Raw genomic sequence first — 21991 nt, 5'->3', positions numbered from 1 at the left:
TTAATCTACTGCATTCGGTAGCCAAGACACAAATCTTTCTATTCCAAAATAGTCATTAAAACTGTAATATTATCTGTTATCTATCACCTTTCAGTAGAAAACTGAGTGTGGTATTTGTCACCTCATATTGTTCAGAGATGTCTTTTTTAGTCTCCGGAAAAGAGAAATCCTGTTTTAGTGTATGAATAAAATCAGTGCTTAACTGAAACTAAATGTTTTGGCAGCAGTGGGGGAGGAAGCTCATCTGTTATACTGAATGTTGTATAATCAATTGCATTTTGGTTGCACAACTGTAATTTCTTGTGTTTATGATTGTTTACCATCATCAGAGTATTCCCATTCTGATTTTGGCAGCCTACTGTGTGACATGACTTAAGTTGCATCGTTTTAACTAATACACATTTTTTTTAATGCTTTGTTAGTTAGATTTTGATAGCATTCCATAAAATATCATATGCAAGGAAATAGATACAGATGGTGAAAGAAATCAGTATATTAATTAACACTTTGAGGAGAATATTAAAATGACCTTTTGGGATTTAAAAAAGAAAAAAAGAGTGTAAATTTATTGAATATAAATTGTGCAGGGGCTTTATTGTGACAAATGAGTTTGAAAAGGGCTGATGATGTGAAATGACTTGTCTTAATGAAAAATATCTGAAAGGTAATGCATTCACTGGACGTAGACAGCATGGGTTCTCAAAGGGGAAGTCCTGTTTAACTTAATCTCTTTATATGACAAGGTGATGCACCTGGTTGACCAAGGGAAACCAGATAAAGTAATCTTTTTGAATTTCAGCAGTCTTCAATACTGTTTTTTAGTGTATTCTTATGGACAAAATATCCAACAAATAGCTAGACAAGATCATAATGTGATGGGTGAGCAATTGGCTGATGGATTGGGTAGGACAGCCTCATCAGAAGCACTTTATACAGTTTTGGCACCACAGTATAAAGAGGACCTATTAGAGAACATCCAAAGGAGAGCTACAAAGATGGTGAAGGGTCTAGAGAGCAAGGTGCATGATGAAAGGCTAAAATCTCTTCATTTGTTCAGCCCAGTGAAGAGGAGGCTGAGGTCTTGTGATGGCCTACAGCTTCTTTAAGAGGGCAGTGGAGGGGCAGGAGGTGTTCATGTCTTCGCTGGCAACAGCGACAGTATCTTAGAGAAAGGCAAGGATTTGCTCCCCAGCGCAGTGGTCACATCTTGAGGACCTTGACCTGAGGAGTTACCTGACGTTCCAGTATGTCATAATCTTTACAAAAACATTAAAGTGATCTTCATGGAAATCGGAAGGCACAGGTGGGCAAGACATATGGTGAATACTTTGTTGAAGATATGTGGCTAGGATTAAATGCAGGATTTGCAACCAATAAGAATGAACATTAAGTCATTTTTGTTTACATCAGGGCCTTGTGTCTAGTCTCATACAGTTGGCCTCAGCTCATCAATCCAGTCTGTCCAGATCCCTCTGTGGGGCCTTCCTGCCCTCAGGCAGATCAGCACTTCTTCCCAACTTGATGTCATCTGTGAACTTACTGAGGGTTCACTCAGTCCCCTGGTTTCTTATCAAATCTGAATCAGTTACTCCTACCAACTGCTTTTTACTACATTTGCTCTGGATCTTCATCCAAATTATTATTTTAATTTGTTAAGCTTTGATAGCAGCCCATGCTGGTCTACAGCTGATACAGATGAAGTACCTTCTCCAGGCTTAGCTTTGTGCAAATATGCTAGTACCTCTGTAGCCTTGCTTTGTGGCGTCATTGGTGCCATCTGGCAATATGGTTTGCATTGGGAGTCTAAAGCATGCTTAATTGCCTTGGAATTTATGGCAGTTCAAACACATAACCTCTTGGAAATTTTGTGTGAGCAAATGAAGCATTTCAAATGTTATGTTTTTTTCTCCCTACACAGAAAATAGTGTTGAATCTTTTCAGATATTTCTGTGGAGGGGGGGAGAGAAATTGGAGACCAAAATCAGAACAAGTATCAGAGAAATGTTAGTTTAAACAATTAACAGGCAAAATGTCAGGATGCTGAAAAAATCAAAGTTCTGCTGAGTGAGAATGTGGGATTGACTCTCTTTACTAATCAACGACCTTTGGCTTTGTATATGTGCCCTATTAAATATCTCCAGGTAAATCACATTTATTCCCATGAGGATTTAATTATATTCTTTTATACCACCATAGTGTTGCTTGTAATTTTATACCTCTGATGTGTGTAGCCAGATGGGTTTTTTTTGAAAGTATTGTGCTTTTTTTCTGATACTGGATTTTTTAAGAAAGAAAAGGAATTTATAGCTTTTCTTAGGCCATTTTATGCTTCTTTAATTGGAACTTCTTAGGTTCCGTAGCTCAGTCAATATAATAATTTTCTTTTAATTAAAAAAAAAAAAAAAAGTTGTTGTAAATGTAGTACTATCATAGCTCTGTACCACTGTGTTTTTCAATCAGAATAAACATAATGCCCGTTAACTGTGGCATTATTTCCAGAAGACTGCAGACCTATTTCAAGCAGCAGAAAAGAAATGCGTATCACCTAGAATAAAAATTTAAATTGTTCTGTGAATTAAAAGCTGTTTTGTTGCTTACATTATGGATACATGCTGAGACTCAGCTAGTGAACCATTCTTCTCCTAATATACAGTTACACATTAAAAGTAAATTAAGGAAGGCTACAAGTATTGTCCTCACATTAAAACGAAGACAAAACATCTGCAGGGTGCTTAAGATAACGATTCTTTAAACTTCTTTTTCTTTTTTTTTTTTTTTTTCAGGTTCTTCCTTCAAGTCAAGCTGTAGCAAAGGAGAAAAAACATTAGAATTCATCCCAATAAATCTCCATCTGCAGAGAATGCATGTGCATGGTCCTCGATTGAAAGGTAAAGCATAGTTTGCAGAGAAATCCCCTAAGCATGACAAAGTATACTTAGAATTACAATTAAACTGACAGCTGAGAGTTATGGTTTCCATTTTAGCCTTTCTTAAGAAGCAAAAATACTAATTTATGTATCCAGTTTCAAGAGACAACATCAAGTGGACATAAAGCTTTTGGATGAAACCTTACAACCTCAGAAGGTCTGAAAGGTAGTGTGTTTAGAGAGTTGATTCTCAATGATTTATTTAACTTAATTGAAGGTTACCAGCAACAGTGCATTGTTAAACTGCTTAGATGGAATGTAAAGATGTTTGAGAAAAAAAAAATCACATCAAGTTTTATTGTAGAAAATTTATTCTTCAGTAAATTAATCTGCAATTTGACCTTGCGTGAATTTGGAATAATATTGAGGAGGAAGTAATTTCACAGGAATTATGGTGACTTTTAAAGAAAATTTTGAGATTGATTTCATGTGGTTTTTATTTTACCATCCGCTGAGGTTTGTACAGTATTAGTTTGTGTAAGATATATGTATTATGGCATGGTACGGGCTCCTCACATGACTGTTTCTTGTTCACCTTTTGTTTTTTCTTTTTCATTATAATCATAGAATCAATCAAGTTGGCAGGGACCCTTAATGATCATCTAGTCCAACTGCCCTGCAGTGAACAGGGGTACCTATGGCTAGATCAGGTTGCTCAGAGCCCCATGCAGCCTGACCTTGAATGTCTCCAAGGATGGGGCTTCCACCACCTCTCTGGGCAACCTGTGCCAGTGCCTTACCACCCTTAACATAAAAATCTGTTTTCTTACATTCAGTCTAAATCTCCCCTCTTCAGTTTTGAAACCATTCCCTTCTGACTACAGACCCTGCTAAATAGTCTGTCCCCTCCTTTCCTATAAGCCCCCCCATTAGAGTACTGAAAGATTGCCATTAAGTCTTCCCAGAGCCTTCTTATCTCCAGGTTGAACAGCCCCAGCCCTTTCAGCCTTTCTAATAAGATCAAGTTAATGAATTCATTATTTAAAAACTTGTACTGCTGTAGGGGGATTTAATTTTTCACTTCATTTAATGGTCCCAAGAAACTCCATGTAGACATTTTCTGTCTTTGTTTTATGTCCAAATATGGAAGCTGCCTGCTTTCCTGCGTGGTTGAATTTCATTCTCTCAGGATTGTTCATCTACTTGTAAATATATAAGAAGTTGATTGAGATATTTCTAGAGAAATCAAATATGTATTGTCCCTAAAGAACAACTCTTAAGTAAATCAAGAGAACAAAGAAATGGCCAGCTACCCCTTCCCTTACATTTCTCTATGAATATATATTTTCTAATTCTGAAACCTACACCCACACATTCCCACTGCTGAGACTAATGAAAGCTATGAGTCTGTGCTGAAAGCTAGACATCACATCCAATGTTAGAGCTACATGGGGGGTTTCTTTGCCTTGTCTTCTGAAACCACAAGTTTTTGATACTGACCACAGATCTTGGCAAACTAAGGAGAAGTTAACTACGTTTCTTTTGAATTATTTTCAAAAAGAATTTCAGGAGTTTCATTCTCTTTTTGTGCCTATGACTTTTCAAACCAATAAATGTAGAATACATCTGCATTGAAATACATCTGTAATTGAGTGTGATTAAAAATATTCAATTGTGCCATTGTAGAACTAATACTGTGTTGTTTTATATTGACATGCTGTGCAGTATTCAGTAGGACTCACATGTGTCTAGGGCATTGACTGAATTTTTCACGATGATCTGTAGTGGCAGTGGTGGTGTAAAAGTCTGTCTTACCTGTTTTGTTTCTGAGGTGTTGTGTTGTTTTTTTTTTTCCACTCTGACACTGGAGATATGGTAGAGCACACTAAATTTCTTCCCAGAGATTGTAGGGTAGAATCACCAGCCCAGGTAATATAAGCAAGCCATGAAGAAAAATTCTACTTCTAAACTTAACATATCCTTTTTCCTAGGAAACCTTAATGAACCTAGTTCTGCTTGTGTCTAAATGAGCACTTTCAGTGCTATTCTGTGCTATGTAAGCATTTGCTTAGTCTTCAGTGGAATCATCTCATAGAACTATGCTGAAAATAGAGTATTTATACCTTCTGGAAAGTGGGGATAATTTTTTATAATGTATTCTATAATTTAATAGAGAAGTCTGCTGCTTGGATGTAGTTTTAGCAGCATCGTATGCAAATAAAACATTATATTAGATAAATACAAATGACTAAAGTATAGTGGATGCCTTATGGACAAACTGAGATCAGTTGAATTTGCAGGCACTCTACAAATGCAAATTACACTCACTAAGTTTTTTTGCCTTAGCAATACACTCTTCTGCTAGGCAGATTATAAAATCTTAGGGCTGCTTTAAAAGTAGTGCCTCCTATTTTATTATGTTGGCCCACAATATCAGAGGTGGATATTGGTGGTGCAGCAACAGAGGCTGAACCTTCCTGACAATATTCCATTACATTTTGTTGCCGTGCGACAGATGGCAGCAGAGGGATACTGATAAAATGGCATCTGAAGTGGAAGTGCATATGAAGCAAAATTGTGTCACTGAATTCCTGTGTGGAAAACATTGCACACGTTGATGTTCTTTGATTGCTGAATGTTTTTGGAGACCAAACAGTGGATGTGAGCTCAGTCAGGCCATGGGCAGTGCATTTCAGCAGTAGTGACAATGACATAAAAGATAATCTGCATTCTAGATGGTCACACACAGCTGTCACAGCACGTATTGAAGAGCATGTCAATCAGCACATCCACTGGTGGTGAATAATGACCAGAGAACTGTGTATGGAGCTGGATATTGGCTCCAATGCAATGCTGGCAACCTTGGAATATCACAGTTTGCACCAGGTTGGTCCCACAAATGCTCACACAGGAACAGAAACAACACCGAATCAGCATGAGACTGAAGGTGAATTTGCAGCTATTGCAGCATTACCAGCAATGGGATGTGATGACACTACTGTGAGCCAGAGTCAGAACAGCAGACCATGGAGCAGTGAGATTCCCCAGGTTAGGGAATTTCAAAGCATCGCCCTCAGGAAGTAGAATGATGTGCACTGCCTTCCGGGAAAGGAGAGGGGTGATCATTCTGGATTTCCTGAAGCCCAGAAAAACCATCAGCTCTGACCTATACATTGCTTCCAGAGCGAGGCCAGAGAAGAAGACCAGGCCCCACAACAGTATGAAGACATGGAGCACATGGCCAATCTTGGCTGTACTTCCCTAACCACACCCACCATATAATATCTGAATAAAATCTGGATTGTATGGATAAAATCCATATAGTGTGAATCTGGCACCTTCTGACTTCTGTCTGTTCAGACTGATGAAAGATGGACTGGTGTTGGCAACACATTCCTAGCAAAGGCACTGTTGTAGCAGCTCTGAAACAGTGAGTCACATCTGCCAGCATGCATTGTTAAGAATGTGGCTTGCAAACCACATTCATGTTCAGGTTCACAGCTAGCAAAAGTGCATCGCTGATGTTGGTGAAAGTGCTGAAAAATAGTGCTTTGTACCTGAGAATTTGCTCTATCAAATAGTGTTGTTGTGCTCTTTGTATCTGTTATAATTTGCCTGGAAATAATTAGGAGGAATTACCTCTAAAGTAACAGTGTTATAAAATCAAACAGTAATTACAGGATGATCTTATGTATTGCCTATGTTCATTCACTTCTGGGATCGGAAATGGAGACTTTTGTTTGTCTTTTAGAACTGTACTAGTTGAGGGGGGGGGTTATTTCTTTTACTAAAGAACTGTGCCTTTAAATGTTTCTACAGCGTGGGGATTTATAGTGACAGAATATGAAAGCACAACTTATAATTCAGCTGATGTTTTGAAGTTAGTTAGTTACTCTAATGTAAGTGGTTATAGATTCAATTGCTGGCTACCTGTAGACCTAATTTTATGCCTTTTCAAGAAAACCTCTCTGGGAATAGTATTTTTATTTGATAAGTTGTAAAGTGGAATGAAGCATGCTACTTATCCATAATTTTAGCACTTCTTTATTTTGTTTTTGTCTAATGTTCTCCTTTTTGACCCCAAACTAGAAACAGGTAGATATCAAAATATTCTTCTAAATTTAGAGATTATAAAACTCTCCCTTTTTTCATTAGCTGAGTACTAGATAACTTTGTTCTTGCTACATTCATCTTTAGGGATTGCGAAGCATTAATAAAGATGAGAACTTTTGTTAAAATCAGGAGATGCATATATGCATATATCTTTGTAAGACTGACACCTTATTTATAGGGAACTCTTTTTATTTCCCTTCATACTAAATGAATTCATAAATATGTTTAGGATTTTTTTGGTTGCACTGTATTATTACTGTGACAGAAGATAATTGATGGTGATTATACTTACCTTTTGTTGGATAAGTGATTTTTCTATCTGTTACTCAGCATCCCATCTGTTCGGTTTACTGAAATAAGTTTCACCTTGTGAGCACTGAAGATTTGTATCTTCTATTAGATGTATGGTGATATTTTTGAACAGTTTTTATGCTGCTTGTTCTGGAGCAGCACATAGAAGTCAGGTTGATCTTTCTTGTCATGTATCAAAGGGCAGCCAGAGTATCACAGGAAGTATGAGCCATTCACACAAGCAAATGAGCCATAAAGCAGTCATTAACCCTTACGCTTTCAGATATTTTCAGTATGGGGATGCTAGGTAGGTCTTCATCACATCTTATCATATGTATGCCTATGGATACATACTGGTTTGTTCAACATGTCCAATAACAGGGTTGTTTTTATGACCTTTGATTCAGGTCATTATACAGTACCAATGTGGAATATACCTGCATTTTTAACTTTCTAATAGGAACATCTTTGAGAAAAATACTGTTTTACACTGAAACAACTGTACCTGTATCCCTGTCCCCTTTGTTAAGCACAATTTTTTGCTCTGTTCATCATACTGCTGAACTTAAGTGTATATATACTTTACTTTTGGCCCTGTTTATACAAAAAGTGTGCTTGTTTTGAATGGATTTGGTGGAACCCTGCTTCTGTGTCCAGTTCAAGACAACTGCCTCCTGTGAAAGCAAGAGAGTTGTTTCAAGTTCTAAACTGAGCTGAGCTGTGTCATAGAAATTTCTCAGCTCTTTAAATTGAACTGATAAAATTGAGGTTTGTGGAACTGTATTGCAGAGGTTGTCTCCATGTTGTAATTCAGGACATAGTGATGAGAGGTAGTTTATATGTCTGCATGATGGAGGAGTTGTGATTTGGCAAGTGTTGTAAGTGTTTTGCTTGTGTAAGGAGCGAGCAGAGGAATGTGCCTTTCAGGCAGAATAATTAAAAGTGAAGTAATGAAAGCCCAATTTCCTTGTTGTTTTAATGCATTGGTGTTTGTTTTTTTCCCCTTCGAATTCTGAACTAATTATTTGAGGGAAAGCTCTTTTTCCTTTCCCTCTTCTCAATATCTATTAATTGTTAATTTTTGTGGATCACACTGACAATATGACATAGCTCCTGTCACTCTCAGCAACATTTTAAGCTTTGTTGTCAGTACTTGTCTGTTCTTGACATGGGTGATGGTTCTGAGTCACTGGAACATTCCTGTACTAGTACACTTGTGCTGACAGTGCATACCTTTCATGAGGGGCCTCACTGATGTGGAAATGGAGTATATCACAAGGAATGTTTCCCAAGTGTGCACCACTTTCCAATGCAGCATGCTCTGGATGGGAAGAAGTGGAACACCCCATGCCTGTCACCAGGATGATAGATGTTTTGTTAGCTGGCTTTAGTCTCCCATGCTCTTTCGCATGTGGGCTCAGCTGATCTGGATGTGTTTGCATCTGAATGAGCTGCTTCTTGACATATGCTAAGAGACTACAGTCTCAATCAAAGCTGCCTTCTGAGCAGATCCCCTGAGGTAGTTATAATCGCTGTTTTTAAAACAATGCAACAAAAGCAGTAGGACTCTTAGTCTTTAATGTATTTTCCTTTAGTTTTGAGTTCTCTGAAAACATATTCAGGAGTCGTTATGCAATGTAACTGTTGAGTTTCATTTCTTTATTTTCAAACCTGTGTTGTTTAAACAATAGAACTGTGGAGCTCTAATGGCCCAAGATTGTTACTGATAAATGTCCATGAGGATCTGAAAGAATGGGCTATTAAAGAATCTTGTATCTCACCTGAAGCTAATGATATTATGTTGCTTCTCCTTTTAAGAAAGAGTTGATGAGCCACCAATTCATTAGAGTTGGAATCAGTTTGAGTGAATATGTTTTGAGATTCAGTTCTGGAAGTAAAACATAGTTCATTAACTCTGAGTCATTTGTACAGTGTTCTTCCTTCTAGCGATATTTATCATCAGAATGCTAGAAAAATTCTATTTTAGGAGAGAGCGAGATTTTAATTTACATTGAAAGCTTCCTTGATGAATAAAACAGTTCACAGAATAAAATTAAAAACAAAATAAAATTAAAATTAATGTTTCCTTTAGAAGAATGTTTTAAAAATGCATTAGTTTGGCCTGTATTTTTATACCTTCAGTGAATGCAGCATAATACTACTTAGTGCAAATGGAAATTCAAGCTTTGAAAGAGTGATTGTGGATGGAACTGTCCTCATCTTCATTCTCACAATTGCAAACCCAAAATGAGAGGCTGTTTCTGAAGAGGCATTGCATCTCCAGTTCTGTGAGCATACATCCATAGGAAAAAAATCATTGTGCATATCATTACACACAGAGTAACAACAGTTTGTCACATTAGCAAGATCTTCAGCAGCGTATCTATTTCTCGGTAACTTTCCAGTTGAAGACAGTTACTGTGTTTGTAAGCATATATAAAATTAAAAAATGATTGAAACTGAGTCTTAAATGTAGCGTCAAGATGGTAGTTATAGCTGAAGGTAGAAGCTGAACAAATTCAAACTAGAAGCAGAACAGAAATTTTTACTGGTCAGGTTGAGTAATTCTCTGGGGATAAAAAGAAGTCACTGTCACTTGAAGTCTTTAAATCAAAATTGCATGAAGAATAAAGTAAAAAGTCTTTGCTCAACCAAGACATTAGCTTGATGCAGTAATCATTAGCTGTAATTCTATAATCTGTATTAGGTAGTCTGATTATTTCATCACAGTGATCTCCTGACTCTAAAATACGTGAATATGTGCCTTTCAACATGACTGCAATTTAAATAATGGAAGACGTAATTAAGTGAAATACGCAGAGGACCAATTTACTTTGTAGCTCTGTAAACTGAAGAACTAGAGTATTTTTCTATATTGTGGTACATAGTAATAAATCAGATAAACCTTCTAACGTGTGCAGGTGGCTGTGTGCAAAGATTGATCTGCTCCTCGGCCTTCCTGAGATGCAGATTCTTGATTGTTCCTTGAAAATAATAGACTTATTCTCCTCGTGTATTGAGGAGTAGATGTAGTGTTGCCGTGCTTTGGGCATAGGTTCACGCAAATCTCTGCTTGTCTCTTCTTGTTCCAGATGCTCAGTATGATGTAATCACTGTGGGAGCCCCGGCAGCACATTTCCAGGGATTTAAGAATGGTGGTCTCCGAAAACTGCTGAGTAAATTTGAGGCAGAAAGGCGAAAGTAAGTATTTCAATAATGACTAAGCAAGAATTGTCAAATCTGAATTGTAATGCTTGGCACTCACTGAGTTATAAAACAGTTTCCCCCTGCTGGATGCATGAAAAATTAAAATCTAGTATGACTGGGCAAGCATTCATTCAGAAAACAGGTTTTGTTTTGCTTTTTCCTGCTTATTACACTACAAAACTGGAGCACAGTTTACCTGTAGCACCAAGATTTATTTTGGACACAAATGTTAAGCATTGAAATTTTCTTCCCATGTTTCAGGGAGCCTGAGGAATACCTATGCTAGAAAACATGCTGTTCAGAATGAAGCATCTCTTCTGTAATACTTGAGCCCAAGCAGAAAATAGCTATAGACAGCTTTTCAATAAAGAAACAGTAGCTTGTCGTACCATCTTCATTTCTGACAGCCTTGGGCATGTGAGACAAAACATTTTTCAGTACCCCTATGAAGTGAATCAGAATGTATTGTTTTTCTTCATAAAATCAAAATGACACTAAGCAAAGGTAAAGGCATGAAGTAGGATATCCATTTGCTTTAAGGTAAACCCTAAGCATGTACAGCAGTGTCAGTTAAATGTCTTGCTAACTAAGTATTAGCCATGTACGTTTGTTGCTATAGCTGTTAAGATTTGGCAGGCACAGCTCTCACTGGCAGCACCTACAGTTGTGACTGCTCAACACTTGGACTAACAACACTTGGAGTAACAACACTTGGACTAACTCTACCAACCCTTTGTAGTCAATGGCAAATTTGAAAGGGAATGCAGGAAGTTCTGTATGTATGCTCATCTAAATCATGACAGTTCTTCACAGACAATTAGTTCGGTTCGTGTTCAATACTCCCAAATGTTTCATAGGTCCAACATCATAAGGAATAGAAATTATAAAAATCTGCTTTTCAATTCTAAGCTGATCAGAAGTTGTTATTAACATTAAAAAACAAAAAAACCTAGGAGATGCATTTTCTGTGAAAGATGTTTGTTTTTTTTTTAAAATCTTATTTTTTATTGTTTTACACTGAATGGACATAAAAGGCTTATTAAATCTTTCATTCTGTGGCTAACTCTGATGATAAAACTTGTCAGTGAAATATTACAGAATCACAGGAGTTGGAAGGGACCTCAAGAGATTGGGTCCAACCCCTGCTAAAGCAGGTACCCTACAACAGGTCACACAAGTAGGCGTCCAGATGAGTCTTAAATATCTTCATAGAAGGAGACTCCACAAGCTCTCTGGGCAAAGTCTTCTTTTCCCCAGACAGAACAGACCCAGGTTACTCAGCCTTTCCTCATACAGGAGGTGCTTCAGGCCCTTTATCATCTTTGTGGCCCTTCGCTGGAATCCTAGGAGGTCTCTGTCTTTTTTGAACTGGGAAGCCCAGAACTGTACACAGTAGTCTAAGTGTGGCAGAGCAGAGAGGGAGGATCACCTCCCTTCACCCTCCAGCCACACATTTTTTAATGTATCCTAGGATTCTCTTGGCTTTCTTGGCCAACCTGTTGTGTGTAAATACTGTTGTCCATTAATACTCTTTATCATTAGAGAACCATGAATGGATTTTGTATTGACCATAAGTATCTATTCTGCTGTCAATTGTCTGGTGTAGGTGACCTTATCCTTATGAAATTATCCTGTGATGCTCATATTTCTTTATGAAGAAAATGTCTAAAGACATTTCTTAAAATATTTGTTACTGATATTTCAAAATTATCTCCAAAACTATATATAACTATATATATATATAACTATATATAATCTGATGCATTAAATGCAAACTTCATATTTATATCCCTAGTTATTTAAATATTTGCAGTAGTACTCAATCTGTTTATAAACTTTATATAAGAAGGAGTTGAAGTTATAAGTAATTTGACAAGATTTGCATTTTCAGCCCTCTCAATATTCAACTCTTGCTGTTTCTCACTTGCATGGTCCAGCAAAGTATTCACACTGATGGGATATGATTTCCTGAGCACTGGGATAGCTTCAAGTAAACTTAAAGAGACAGTTAATTGAAGGAAAAAAAAAAAAAAAAAAAAGGGAGAAAATGCCTCCCAGGGGAGAGACCTAGTCTTTTTTGAAGTCTCTCTGGAAAATCACGCATTGCAGTATCTCATAGGACTGAACTGCCAATGCACTTGATTCATGGTTGCCTGTAACAAGAGAGAAGATGGGTTAGACCTTTACATCCTATGCAATGTTAGGTTTCAAAAAGCTAAGATGGCAAAGAGTACTCAACACAGCACAACCTCTTCTCATTTTTCATTCATCCTTATTTCACTGACTTGTGGTTGTGTAGGCCTCTTAGTTTGTAGAGGATTTTATTCAGGAGCCATGTGTAAAGCTTTGAGCAGGTTTTACCAAGGCATTTCATATTTATTTCTGAGTGCTTAGACATACTCTGCTATTTACCCTGATTCTGAGACTTTTCTGCGTCTCTTAGAAGCCCGTGTATTTTGATGACTTTCAAGGATGCTGTACTGGACCTTTATTCTAACAGTGCAATTTTCTTTTTTCTTCTTTTATTCCCCTGAAGATAAGAAGTCTGTCTTTAGGATGATATAACTAGGGCATCTGTGTCACTATCCTTTCAGATTCTTCACAGAAAAAAAATCTAAAGTCATACTGACAGACTTATATTTGAGCATTGACAATGGGGGAGTGCAGCTTCTATCAAATTGCTTGCCAACCTTGAAGAAGAGATCGCTTAGCATATGAATTTTCATAAGATGATTTAATGATTTAGTGTAGGGTTTTTAGAGATAGGGTGCTGGTTAGGCTGCGGTTGGACTTGATGATCTTCAAGGTCTTTTCCAACCTGGATAATTTTATGATTCTATGATTCTAAGATAAAATGAGGAAACATCCAAAAGTCCTCTTCCTGATCTTCCTTTCTGTTTTTGAGGAGCACTCAAGGGAAACTCAGTTGGGCCCAAAATGAGTGGAAGTGAGCTCTGAATATGATTTTGCTTACCTGAAAATTTAAAATTGGGTGTATTTTGGTAGCTAATTGTAGGAGCCATTGTCATTCTTACCACGGAAAAAATTATTTTGCTGTGGCAATGAGGCAATGACAGCTTTTGTATGCGACTGTTTATTTAGCCACACTTGGGATGCTTTGAGGATGCTTAGCATTTCCGGGGGCAGACTTGACAATTTAAATTTCCTGTTCTACAATTGAAGCAGCTTTTCTGAAGCTATGAGTGAAGAAAGAAGTGACACCTTGAGATATCAGTCAGAATATAAAATGAGCAGGAAAAAATGCATATTTAGCTGCCTTTTCCTTTAGGCTAACTGAACTGAAGACCTGGGGAAAGATGTGGGAAGAGATTATTCCTCAGTCCACTCCTGGTAGCTTTCAAGACATCATCGTCAGTGCATAAGATGGAATGTCTTGCATGTCTTTGACCTTCAGGCTGATTAGTAGAACAATGTATTGAAATATTCAACATTGTCAGCATATCACAAAATATTCCTTGCTCATACCTGGGCTTGTGGAATTAACAGACAGCAGGAAGTGTTAACTGGTAGCAAGGTTATATCACACTTTACAAGATGTAATTACATAAGCAATTGCTAAACGAAAAGGAATGTGTAATAAGTATATCTGTGTGAAGATGAGTGTGGATTATCACTACATGTAATCCAGATCTCTGTGGAGACTAAACAGAGGAGAAGGTTTTTTGTAATATTTATTAAAAATGTGGTATTTTAATGATTTTTTTCTTTTGATAATTGCAAGCAAGCAAGGCAAGAAAATAAATTTTAAAATCATCTTAAATAAGTGGGAGTCTCAGTTTCAGTTGAAAAACTAAAGTTCCATTTGTGAAACAACACTTAATTGCATCTCATCTAAAGTAAGGTGCATTGCTTTATAACCCACTCGTAATCTGTACAATTTGATATCTTCAGCAGAGTTGCAGATAAATGGCTTCAGCACTATAAAAATTAGGCCTGTGTGTAGGTAGTCTGTTCTTTTGGTAGCTATCAGTGAACTTCATAAAGAATTCATAAGTGAGAACATGAGATACTTTTAAATCATATTTAGGTATGAGAGCATTTAAATACAAATAACTGAAATGTGATGATTAAGGTATGCTAAATCACTGTGAAGCAATTAAAATAATTATCTTAGGGTTTTTTTTCATGAGTGGTTCTTTTTTGCTTTTTTGCTTCTTTCTAACTAAAGAAGAAAGTAAATAGGTTGGCCAGATTCAGCCTCTGTCAGCCTGATAATTACTACTCCTTCCAGCAAATGGAAGGACTTGTCTTATGATTGGTCTAGATAGCAAAGCAAATTATTTAGAGAGCTCAGTTGTGCAGGAACAGTGGAGGCAGGTGTTCTGCATGTTATACCCATGTTACGCCTCTCTGTTTTAAGTGTTCTTAAATCACTTTCAAGCTACATCAAGGACATTTTTTCTTGTCATCATAAGTCTAAGAAAATATTCTAAAGCCCAAGTACTAACCATCAAGAAAAACAGAAGCATTAGATGTTGTAATTCACTGTGATTTTTTACATCGTTTCTAGCAAGATCTTCATTAATGATCCCTCATTAAATTAGCACAAACTTAAAGGAGTAATAAAAAAATGTTGTATTTTTGTATGTTTGGGTGGGCTTTTTTGGCCATAATTATTTTATTTGTGTTTGAACTAAGAGAATTTTTTCTTGTTTGACGAGGTCTAGATAAATGACTTTACTAACATCTTTTGCAAACTTACTTGCCAACAGAGCTTTTATTAAAGCTGAGGTCTTCAGGGTTCCTATATGTGAATCTCATAACCTTCAACCATTTCTAATCTCTGAGGAATCTGAAATATTATTGCTTCATAGGAAAGCCCAGAAATATTAAAATAATGATGATTTGTGTTTGGTCTAATTAGAACCTTGGTTCTCAAGGGAAATCACAACTTGTGGTGTATAGTACTTTGCAAACAGATGTTCTTTGATCACTTTCTCTCTCTTTTCATATGTACACGTGTGTAAATATGCATATGTGTATGTGAAAGAGAGACAGCCTTCATGGAGACAAACATTTTTTTATACTGACCAAATGTATTTATTAAGGTTGTTGGAAGTGTCAGAGAGAAACTGCCATAGTTCATATGCTATTCAGTGGTGTTGACTTTTCATCTGAATGTTTTTCAGCCACCAGTCTAGTATTTTTAACCTCAATGAGGGAAGGATTAGATTGGATGTCAAGGAGTTCTTCACAGAGAGTGGTGAGGTGCTGGAACAGGCAACCTGGTCCAGTACCAGATCTGGAGATTGGTGGTTGTGTATGTGGCAGAGGGGCTGGAACTTTATAATCCTTGGGTTACCTTCCACCCCAAGCCATTGTGTGATTCTACAGTCATAGCTTTTGATAGGATGCATGTGATGCCTTAAAACAAGCCTCTGCACTGGTAGCTTCTGTAATGTACATAAGCTTGAGATTACATGGCAGGAGATATTTTCTTGTTGAGCATTTTTAAAATGTATTCTGTAAGTTATCTACTGCAGTTTTTATTTTGATAAATGTGAAATCAAATGTTTATTGTTAAAAGATTTTAAGCCAGTTGCAGATGGTGATAATTTAACTTAGTCACACAAACGACTCAGTTAACAGCAGGAGTATAGAGTTACTCTGAGTGTCATTGAAATTTAGACATTTAGCATATTGCCATATTTATTTCCAGGCAAGAACTTTGTTAATTTGAAGTTGAAATTGCAGATTTAGTTGACATATTCTTCTTTAAAATTGCATGACATTGTCATTAAAGCCATTAAAAAACTGAAATGACCACTGAAAGTTGTGTGTATGTAATGATGTGTGCTGGTATATGAAATACTCTTAATGTGCCAGTTGAAGGCTTTGAAGCTGTGTTGCATTACTATAGACTTTCCAAAGGTAGTTGTCCAATATTTTACTTAATATTTCAAGGGTACGTTTTTTATTGCTGCTAATTTCTTGCACTGAGCTTACCTATGTGATCTTTCCCATAATGCAGAAGTTTCTTACTTGTTATCCCCTTTGCCTAGTTTCTACAGGCATTGTAGAAATCCAGCTATGCAGAATTCTGCTCTCTACACTTGGTAGTCAGTAACTAGTTCAATGGAATTAGAGACTTAGGAATTTTGATGTGGTTGGTAGCATGACTGATTATAGCAACGCTTCACTGACTTAAATATTATGCAGCCTGACCACCTCTACAAAGAATTGTATTTTGAAACGTAGGCATTAGTGACAGAAAATTAGGATTTAGTATTGTGTAATTTGGGACAGCAACTCAACAACGTGTTTAAGGAAGATGCTTATTTTTGAGACTTTGAATCCATTCTTATTTGCAAAATAGTTTATGTGCTTTAGATTTTATGGAAGTTGCTTCATTTGAATTTGTGTGCATGTCCTTCACTGAATTAAATTTAATTTCTTATTTATAGAACTCTATCAAGGGGGAACTGGAAAGGGATACTGGAGGGGAGATGGGAAATAAGAGCTCTGAAAAAGGGCTTAAATGAAAAGCAACAATCAATGAAGTTCAAAAGACTACGTGAGTGTCAAAATTCAGGTGTTGATCAGTGAAGAAATGAATTGAAATTTGGGGGGGGGCATAAGGGTATAGAAGAAAAGTATGGATGAATGAAGAAAAGTCAGAAGAAAGATAGGGGATGCATACGAAGGCAGCTGTGGATGCTGTCATTGATAAGTTTCCAGGAGTTGCTTAGTGATGTAATTAAATGCCAGTAGTTTGTGAACAGTTAAAGGGAAAGCAGGAAGTTCGGTATTTTGCGTTGTCCTCTGATGTTCAAATAAGGGCTTGTTTTTACCTTTAAAAAAGGAGAGTTTCAGTGATAACAATCAATTTTTGGTATCCGTTATTCTTACAACATGTATTAAAATTTCTTAGCATGTTAATCACAATAATAGCAGAAATCATTTTGATGTGCATCTTTGTGTTGTTACAGTACTGGATACCAGTGTATTTACTATTCACCTGAAAATACAGCTAAAGCAAAAGAAGTTCTCAGCAACATCAATCATCTACAACCTCTCATATCAAGCCATGCAGACCTTCTGCTTAATTCTGCAAGCCAGCGTTCTCCAGACAGCTTGAAAAACTCTTTAAAGATGCTTTCAGAAAAAGTAAGACTCAAATCTCTGCTGCAGTGGAAAATGAAATAACCAAGTCTGTAGCTGCTGGGGCTTTTTCTCCGGCATAAATTGCCTTTCATAGCATTTACAATAAGCTTCAAAATGTTGCCATCAAAAGGAAAAAGAGTAAAAAATACACTATTTTGCCTTTCTGCAAGTATGCCATGTAGAAAACTAATGAAACTTATCAGAGTTGGCATTATGTGAAAGTATAATTGATGTGATTTCATGTGTCTTTGTTATCCTCTTGTGGTCACATTATAGGGTTTACCAAAAATAGATTATTGGAGATAACTTTGTGAGATGATAAACTGTAATATTATTTCTCCTTCTGTGATACTTCAACTGCCTATGGAGGTAATTCAAGCTAGTGCAGAAAGGTGAGAATAATTGCATTACCAGAAATGACGATGAAGTTTGGAAGGATAAGTTGGAACTGGAAAGTCTCAAATTTTAATCTTCCATCTCCTATTATTTTCTTCTCTAGCTGTGAGCACTTCCTCATCTTAGGTTCTTTAGCTTTAAATTAAGGAAGATAATATTCTCCACCTGTCTCACAGAGGGATTTTGGAGATTAGCTTAAGTCTGCAAAGTACTTTTAAGCATATGTTACTCTACAAAAAATATTAAGCTCTACAGCAATAGCCAAAGGGGTTTTAAAATTTTCCTGTTGCTTCATGGGCCCTACCTTCTGTAATGTGATCTCAATGTGACTTAATAGCACGATCAATAGTCATTTCAGTGTATCTTCAGCTACTGGGAAGTGGCAGCCCCTGTGGTCTGTTGAGCTGTTATCCCAGCAGTGCATTGTTCAGTGTGAGAGTTTCAAGTCTCAATATTAAACTCAGCCACATACTGTGATGGCGTTGCACTTGGAGCCACAGGGGTGACAAATGTTGCTCTTGGTTGTAGATGTGTAAATCCACAGTAACTTTAGGAACAGTGGAGTTGCTGCAAATGTCAGGGATATATAGGAAAGTAGAATTTGGCCTGAAAATAAAAGGAAGGAAATTCATTTTGTTGTACCCTTTGTCTACCCTTTACATGTAAGAAATAAATTTTCTATTACTTAAATTTATGCTAATTTCAAAGTTAAGCAGCTGTTTGAAGAAGTTGAGAAAAAATATTTGCCCAGTAATTACATATATCAAATTTGTTAAAAGATATGTCGTTTTCAACTGAAGGCAATATTAGACATCATATAAAGACTATTTCCAAACATTAGGTAGCAGTAAAATTTAAGCTACAGCCAAGTAATTTTGTTAGAAATGGAAGGACTGGCTGCATTCATTGGAAGTGAAAATAATTCCACTGCTTAGTTTACTGAGCTTATTTTCTAATATTTCTATCACGCTTTTACTTCTCCGTATATGATTTGGAATTTACTGTACAGTTTTTCCTGAGACAAATCTTTTATCAACACTTTCTGTTAATTGATTTTAAAAGCCATTAGCTGTTGACAAGTGTATCAGTATTTGCAGCTTGCAGAAGGCTTGATGCATTCATTTTCCAGCTATGCCTATCTTTATTTACAGAAATACTCTTTAATCAAGTATCTAAAGGAACTTGCAAAGTTTGCATTTCTTTATATATACTTGTTTTCTGTCTTCAATAAAGTTCTATAAATAGTGATGTTCTGCAAATTTGGCTGTATTTAACTGTAAGAAATTGTAGTTAAATATTGATAGCTGTCAAACCAATGGAATCTTTGAATGGAATTTAATTATGGCAGAATTTTAGTTTCTGTATGAAAAAACAGAGATTCACTTCTATGCCATCTTATTTTCTAGAACACGTTCTTCCCTATAAAATATTTACACTGAAATTAAATTACTTAAACTCTTCAGAGAGTTACCTAATATGTATCAAAGTCATAGTTGGCATTCCTGACTTAAAATTGTCCAGTGCTTACAACTTTCTGAAACTCAAAGCTTTTTTTTTTTTTTTTTAATTTACCATTCCTGATGCAGAAACCTGATACAATCTCAGACTGTGAGGGAAAGGAGAGATGCAAGACCTCAGCAAAACCATAGTATTGTAATTTCTAATGACAGACATGTAGTTTGGACTCTTTTAACAGGAACTGTAGAGTAACCACAGAAAGTAGCTCTACTGTTACTGTGTGAGAAAAATTCTGCAGTTATAATTTTACCTGATTTCTATAGCAGATTGGTATGGTTTGATAGCAGTAGTACTTAAAGACTATGTGTTTTCTAAGTGTGTACCATTTGGAGGCTGGAAGTGTAGAAAAACAAAATTGTCTTGTAGTTCATTTCAAGACTACCATAAAGCAGTCCTGAAGGTCTACAAATAAGAAAATTGTCTGTATTTAAGTAGCCTTTCCCTCAGGTACTAAATTAGCAGAGAGGCAAAATGGGTCTGATAAAATTGCCTGTGAGTTAAATAGTATTGATCGTGGCTAATCACAGAAGAATCTCAAATTAAGTCCAGAAGAAGTCCTGATGCTAACTTAAAAAATCATGACTTCATGTTTCTAAGGTTGTTATTATAAAGCCTTTTGTGTTTTAGTTCCAGTGAATTTTCATGCATTCTCTGTTCAGCCATTAGGGATCAAATATTGAGAGATGTGTGACACTTCATCATAGAGAAGAGAAGGCTGAGAGGGTATCTCAAAACTGTATAAAATGCGGAAGTCAAGTTGATGGGGATGGTCTCTTTTCAGTTACCTGCAACAATAGAACAAGGGAAATGGGCAGAAACTGGAACCAGGCAGATCTGTATTAACACAGGGAAGAACTTCTTAATTCTGAATGATGGAGCACTCAAACAAGCTGTCCAGAAAGGTTGTGGGGCCTCCTTCTCTGGAGTTATTCAGGACGCATCTGGATACCTTCCTGAGTGACGTACTCTAGGAAACCTGCTTTAGTAGAGGGGATGGACTCAGTAATCTTTAAAGATCCCTTACATCCTCTATGATTCTGTGATGATGAACAGGTTTTTTCTGAAAACAGCAGAAGAGCAGTAACTTCTCATGTAGGTGTCCAACGTCAGCAGCTAAAGCTTTAATTCCATAAAATATTATCAGTTCTTTAGAGCATTGTCAATCAGCTTAAGAGAGCTATAGAGGCAGGAAACCACGGAAAAAGAAGAGTTTGAGTAAAGGTACATAAAAGTGAAGTCAATACTAGCCAAAAGGGTCTGGATAAAACACTGGAAAGGAGTGCCGAAACTGGGAGAAGGATTTCCAGGAAGACAGAGAGTAACATTTAGAACTTAAGGGTGCTTGTTTTCATTGAATCATAGAATGGTTTGGGTTGGAGGGGACCTTTATGATCATCTACTTCCAACCCCCCTGCTGTAGGCAGGGACACCTCCCACTAAGTCAGGTTTTCAACCCAGGCCATGCTGTGATTCTGTGATTTGTTGATCAGATTTTGTCTGACATCTGCAAATGATTGAGAGGTGGTTGGATACTCTTAGAACTAGTCTTTGTAGAGGTTTGTTGCTGCAGGCAAAATTTGAAGCTCAAATAAAACAGGATTGTATGAAAAGGTGGTAATCTCTAATACAGATACTTTACTCTTGTGTTAGTTAATTCTTAGGGTGATAAGATTGTAGAATGTGATGTTGTAAAAAGTCTTGAATTGTTCCTTATTTTTTGCTGGTTTACATAGCTTTCTGTTCTTTGGGCTTACCAGAAACATGAACTTCCAAATCTAAGCATAATTATTTGTTCTAACCTTGTGTTTGTTTTTGTTCTTTTTATCTGTAGACAGAGTTGTTTGTGCATGCATTTAAGGATCAGCTGGTCAGAAGTGCCCTTTTAGCACTATATACAGCCCGACCTGGCTGTGTCCTCAAGAAACCAGCTGTGCCTAGAAACAGTGCAGAAGAGGGGGATGACCTAAAGCATCAGGATCATCCATCTCAGGTTAAAAGACAGGACTCTATACCCCATCATTCTGAGTATGATGAGGAAGAGTGGGTAAGTAGCTGGAATACTTTTGGTTGGTATTGAATCCCAAAACCTAAAAATGAGCATAAACAAATGGAAGCCCCTAGTACATTTGTCACACTTTGCTGGGGAAGGAAGTAATTCAAAAGTATTAAATAACATTTTTCAAATATATTTTGAGTTACTATAATTTAAAAATGATATACTTCCCTAAAACTAATTTAAACGACTTTCTTAACTGCAGTGTGCTTCAGTGCAACAGCTTAGAGGAGCATGTAATAGTGAGGATGATGAATATCTTCTTGTCTAAATAGGAGAATAAGTGTTATTTACTCTTACTTGAATTCTTTTTCTTGATTAGACAGATTTAACGAGTTTGAAAAGGCATACACTGATGTTAGGGTTTTTTTTTTTTGGCCAAGACTGGACATAAATAGTTTCAACGTCCATGAGTTCTTAG

The 21991-nt window shown here is 36.6% G+C and overlaps 1 protein-coding gene across 9 annotated transcripts in view; it reads left to right on the top strand.

The window, feature by feature from the left end:
• INPP4B (inositol polyphosphate-4-phosphatase type II B) overlaps positions 1-21991 on the top strand; it is a 249236-nt gene that overhangs the window by 169056 nt on the left and 58189 nt on the right. For all 9 annotated transcript variants that reach the window (XM_015861147.2, XM_015861150.2, XM_015861145.2 and 6 more), the window contains 4 exons: positions 2784-2888; positions 10364-10472; positions 17429-17606; positions 21349-21561. In XM_015861147.2, coding sequence (XP_015716633.1) covers positions 2784-2888; positions 10364-10472; positions 17429-17606; positions 21349-21561 — 605 coding nt within the window. The remainder of the gene's footprint in view (positions 1-2783; positions 2889-10363; positions 10473-17428; positions 17607-21348; positions 21562-21991) is intronic.

Source organism: Coturnix japonica, chromosome 4, assembly GCF_001577835.2.
Source record: "Coturnix japonica isolate 7356 chromosome 4, Coturnix japonica 2.1, whole genome shotgun sequence".
Classification (NCBI taxonomy): domain Eukaryota; kingdom Metazoa; phylum Chordata; class Aves; order Galliformes; family Phasianidae; genus Coturnix; species Coturnix japonica.
Note: the sequence above shows the minus strand (reverse complement) of the source record. Positions and strands in the feature narration are given on the sequence as shown.